Source organism: Lactuca saligna, chromosome 7 (assembly GCF_052625555.1).
Source record: "Lactuca saligna cultivar CGN05327 chromosome 7, ASM5262555v1, whole genome shotgun sequence".
Classification (NCBI taxonomy): Eukaryota; Viridiplantae; Streptophyta; class Magnoliopsida; order Asterales; family Asteraceae; genus Lactuca; species Lactuca saligna.
The window spans coordinates 149340097-149345731 of NC_136423.1; the positions used below are offsets into that span (position 1 = coordinate 149340097).

A 5635-nucleotide genomic window follows, 5' to 3' on the forward strand; every position below is an offset into this window, starting at 1 on the left:
TGTCTTCAGAATACCTTATCGGGCTAGTCTTTGCTCGCACACATTGGCATGACCAACCACATCCCTCCACACCTAGACCCAATCAAGCTATCTGCATCTGACCCCCACACAAGCGGTCTCAAAGTGGTCTGTGAGGCTCAAAAACGTGCCCCATTCATCAAATACAAGGAATTCCATATCAAGACACAGGACAAATCTATGATTCAATACTTATGACTCGGCGCTATGGTACCTGTAGGGATGAGAAGACAAGAGAGAACAAAAATGCATGAACTTAAACTAGAATGCATCTAAAAAGTATGAAAATTAGAAAAGAAAGAAAGAAAATAGGCAATATTTTTGAGTTTTTTATGCAATTTTTATGAATGCCCTAAATGACTAGCTCTAAATGCAACTATATAAAACCTAATTGCAATAAAAATAAAAGATTAGATTACCTCATCCCAAGCTTAAAATTAAGCATTGTCCTCAATGCTTAGGATGAGAGTAAGGAAGGATCATACCGGGATCAAGGTGGAGGAGGCCCGCGAGGATGGTATGGAAGCAACACATGGATCGCATAATGATGCTTGGATGGAGTTCTTGGCCGCCTAAATACACATGGATGAAAGCTTGGTGGCGCAAAGGACGCATATCAAATGGCTCGAAATTTTCTTATGAAATGACATATTTGCGCGGGTACCCTCGCAAACTTTACGCAGGTGGGGGGTTGCCGCGCGCACATGTCATAATACATCCCATGTTGGGGAAATTTGGAACTCGGAATCTCCGCGGCTGGGGGCCGGTCGCGCAACGGCTGCGCGGGCACCCGCGCGCAGCAATCAGAGAGCACCCCATGTTTGTGTAATTTGGAACTCGGGACTCGTGCGGCTGGGGTCGGTCGCGCAATGTCTGCGCGGGCACCCGCGCGAAAGTCAAATTTTTGGAATTTTTCAAACTTCACCAAAATCATTGGAAGACTTCTATATGCTTATTTTTAGGCCAACTTCAAGTTTAGAAACACCCAAAACTTCAAGCGGATATTATTTATTCACAATGCATTTATTTAACGTCTTTGCCAAGACATAGCCCCGCTTCCGTCAGCCTTCGTAAATCAGTGTTTCCATTGTTACGTTGTTGAATTCTCCCGTGTCAAAGCCTTCATAAAATAGTTTCAAATGGTGCTCATTCACTTTGAAGATTTGGTTTGTTTCCAAACTCTTGATTTCAACCAAACTAGGATCAAACACTTTTATAACAATAAAAGGTCCATGCCATCGAGATCGCAATTTTCCCGAGAATAACTTTAAGCGTGAATGATAAAGAAGAACTTTTTGACCCGGAATAAAGTGTTTTTGGGTTATATGCTTGTCATGAAATGCCTTTTTCTTCTCTTTGCACCTTTTGAACCTTTTAATTATCGTCTTCTTGACCACTTCCATCATTGGAGGATCCAATCTTCTTTGAGGTTCCCTCTTAGGATTACAATCATCTTCCATGATTATCTTGTCTATGCATACATTAGGGCTTATCCTGTTTATTGGCTCAATCACATCAACCTGATACAATGGAGAAATGTTACAAGGGTACCTCATTCCTTCAAAGATGTTGAAGTGAATGGTTTCTCCATCAAACTCCATGGTGATCTTCCCATTGTGGACATCAATAATCGTGTGAGCGGTATTCATGAAGGGTCTTCCAAGGAGAATCATAGATGATTTGGAAGGAGTCTTCTCTTCAAGATCAATGACATAAAAATCCACCGGAAAAACAAGTTGATTAACCTGTACTAACACATCCTCCAACACTCCTCTTGGAGACACACTTGACTTGTCTGCTAATTGAATGATTACTCCAGTTTCTTCCAAAGGTCCAACATTGAGAGATTGAAAAACTGAATATGGCATCACATTGATTGAGGCTCCAAGATCTAACATAGCACTTTCGACATGCAAATCACCAATGGTACAATGGATAGCAAATATTACCGGATCCTTGCATTTGAGAGGTAACTTCTTTTGGATAATCGCAGACAGATTTGCATTGACTTGAATCTTTTCATTTGCCTTGAATTTTCTCTTCTTGGTACATAAATCCTTGAGGAATTTTGCATAACTTGGAATTTGCTTAATGGCATCCAATAGTGAAATGTTGAGTTGAACCTTGCGAAAAGTCTCAAGAAACGCTTTCTCTTCTTCTTGTTTCTTTGAGGAAGCCAAACGGGATGGAAAAGGTGGTGGTATGACCAATGGTTTGATGGATTTGTTGGAAGGGTCGGGTTGATAAACATTTGGTACAACCGGTTCTTTTGGAGGAACCACAACTTTTGGAGGTTCCATGATGATCACTTCATCTTCTTCTTCTCTTGAAATTGTTTTAGGTTGACTTTCTCCAAGTGTTTTCCCACTTTGCAAGGTGATGGCACTCACATTGGGGTTCTTCTCGGTTTGTGATGGAAGTTTACCCCTTTGTTCTATCTTGTTGAGAGCGGTTGCCAAGTCTCCAATTTGTGCTTGAATGTTGGAGAAAGTATTCTTGGTTTCTTGTTGAAATTGGGTTTGACTTCGAGCAAGAGAAGTAACAAGTTCTTGAAGGCTCATTTGATGGTTACCACTTGATTGACCTTGTTGTGGAGGGTGTTGGTAATTTGGAGGGTTATAAGAATTTTGTGGATATGGAGGTTTTTGGGATTGGTAGTGTGGATGTTGGTGTCTCATCAAAAGATTTGGTGGATTTTACTTTGGTGGATAAGGGTTGTTTTGGGTATTCCTCCAATTTGGGTTGAAGTTATTTTGAAATCCCATGGGTTTTGGTTGACTTTGATATCTGCCCATTCCATTCACATCTTCCGGTTTACTTCCAAGTGTGGGACACTTATCCGTATAATGACCCGTTATTGCACAAATACCACATACCATCAATTGTTGACCACTTCCCACCACCATTTGACTTAACACATTAGTCAAATCCAAGAGCTTTGATTCCAAATGTTGAGTGTTGCTAACTTCACCAACCACTTGTGTAGAATTTCTCTTCATGTCATTTCGAGTCCCAAAATTCCTTTGATTTTGAGAAATGGTACCAAAAAGTAATCGGATCTCGTGAGGGGTTTTGTTAAAGATGTCACCACCACTTGAAGCATCAATCTCCGATCTTTTTCATTCATGCCCTCATAAAATTGTTGAAGAAGTAGTTGTTCGGGTATATTGTGTTGAGGACAACTTGTACACAAATTATTGAAGCGCTCCAAAAAATCATGAAATGTTTCATTTTCCCCTTGATGAATCCCCAAAATGTCACTTCGTTGGCTTGATATCCGGGTGGTGGGATAGAATTTGCTATTGAAGGCCTTGAGTAACTCTTCCCATGTGTGAATAGATCCCGGTGGTAAGCTGAATAACCACTCTCTAGCTTTGTCTTCCAAGGTGAGCGGGAATGCAGTTAACTTGAAATCATCCAATGTCACATTGTCGGCAACATGCTAACACATATCATATGAAAGGACTTCAAATGCTTTTGAGGATCTTCTCTATCCAACCCATGGAACTTGGTAAGTTGATGGATGAAACTTGACTTCAATTCAATCCCTCGGCGGTTTGCGGGATAAACAATAGCAAGAGGTGTATGAGTAACATCTGTTTCCATCATTTGTCTAAGTGTCAACTCTTGAGGAGGATTGGGTGGATTGGGGTTATTAGGATATTGTTGCAAGTAATTGGGTGGTTGTTGGTAGGGTGGATATGGGTATTGTTGGGGATTGTAGATTGGTGGTGGATAAGGTTGGTAGTTAGGGTATTGGTTGTAAGGAGGTTGTTGTTGTGGGTACATTGGGTTTTGGTACATTGGAGGGGGTTGGTAATTGGGTTGATTTGGGTAATGTACTTGTTGAACTTGAAAAGCATTGTTTTGAGGTTGGTTGTTTTGGTGGAAGTGTTGGTTTTGTAGTTGTGGTGGTGGTTGATAATTGGGTTGGTTTTGAGGAGGGGCTTGATTCCAAGGTGGCATATCAATGAGAGGTTCTTGTGGTTGTTGTCTTGGTTGATGGGGTGGGGTATTGGCATCTTGGTTGATGGGGTTTTGGTTGGGATTATGAGGTGCAGTGTGATTCATGGCTATGTGGTTGTTGTCTTGGTTGATGGGGTGGGGTATTGGCATCTCAGGGAAATGGTTGTATTCAATCACCAATGCAATTCAATAGAACTAGTGAAATTAAACTAACTAACTACAATTAAAATAAGGGGGGGTTTGATTACTTGAAAACTAAAATACTTGAATAACTAAAAACTTTGAAATTAAGCAAGTTGATGAGATGCTTAAAGGTTGTGAATAATTGGTTAACTAAGGCAATTCAACACAATGAACATTTGTGTTTTATCATTAGGATCTAATACAAAGCTTATCCTTTTATCCCAAATTGGTTATAGCAATCATGAAGCATGATATGCCAAGATTCCTCATAGGTAGTATGGAGGATGGGGAAGCCCACAACATACCTTCTTAATTAAGATCAAGGGTCAATTGAAGCAATTAATCCCAAGAAATCAATTAGCCTTAAGAATGAAGGAATCCCCAATTCCTAGAGGATGTCAAATGCTTACACATCCATGAAGGAGATATGATTCATAAGCTAGAGATGATTTCTACCATCATAAAGCCTTTGTTCTAGATAAATTCAATGATTTAATGCAAAATCAATGAAATAAATCAACCATTGCTCAATCAAATACTAAGCTCATGATCAAAGCATCAAATAAGCATAAGAATTGCAAACTAGAATCATAAACATGGAATAAATTGATAATCAACATAAATCCTTCAAAACCCACAAACATTCATTGGTTTTCAGCTAAAGTCAACCAAATAAGAGTATTAGCCACTCATGGCAACAAAGTAACAAGAACAATAATCTAATTGCATAAAGAAACTACCTAAGATTTGGAAAGATGAAAGGAAATGGTTTCTAGCTCCCAAAATCGCCTCTTGCAGGTCTCCAATGGTGGAAAATCGTGAATGAGCTTGTAGATCTGATCCCCAAGGGTTATGGCAAGCCAAATGACCAAAATGCCCAAACTGGGTAGTTGTGTGGGTACCCGCGCGACGAAAATTTCACCCGCACAAATGTTGTTGTAATGCTATTGGTCCACCAAGCCACTCCACCCTTCCACTACCAAAGATTCCTTTGGTCCTCCCTCCTTGTCCATGTAATTTGAAATGCACCAATCATCATTTAGCCACCAAATGGATGCTCCAAGCTCGAAATTAGAAATTTATGATCCATCTTCATAAGCCCAAATAATGCAAGCCAATAACTTTCAAAACCCAATTCTTCCTCTTTGATTCCGCCAAGCCAATAATGCCTCGGGAGCCCACTAAGCCTGTCTCCAATCAACCCGCAACCGTAGCAAGCACCGAAAAACCTACAAAATATCTCATGCAACATAACAAGCACCCGGTACGATCCATACTAAAGAAAAAATAAATAAAATACAATGCATTAATGATAAAAAGATCTAAAAATCTAAAATAAACTAATAAAAATAAGGAAATAAAATAATCTATCAGGATCGTATAGTCCTCTATTCTAGATATCATGCGGACAATTACATGGAACATAGTCATACTTATTGTCCAACAGTTTTGTTTCTCGATCTCCGAT

The 5635-nt window shown here is 39.7% G+C and overlaps 1 protein-coding gene across 1 annotated transcript; it reads right to left on the reverse strand.

Moving 5' to 3' along the window:
• Nucleotides 1-1079: 1079 nt before the first annotated feature.
• On the reverse strand, nt 1080-2696 carry LOC145007331 (uncharacterized). Its single transcript, XM_078966289.1, has one exon. The coding sequence runs from the start codon at nt 2694-2696 to the stop codon at nt 1080-1082; it is 1617 nt and encodes a 538-aa protein (XP_078822415.1).
• Between the last annotated feature and the right edge of the window lie 2939 nt (nt 2697-5635).

What these genes read in the sequence shown, in the direction of transcription:
- LOC145007331 (XM_078966289.1), bottom strand. Translation starts at nt 2,696, where the DNA reads ATGAGACACCAACATCCACACTACCAATCCCAAAAACCTCCATATCCA.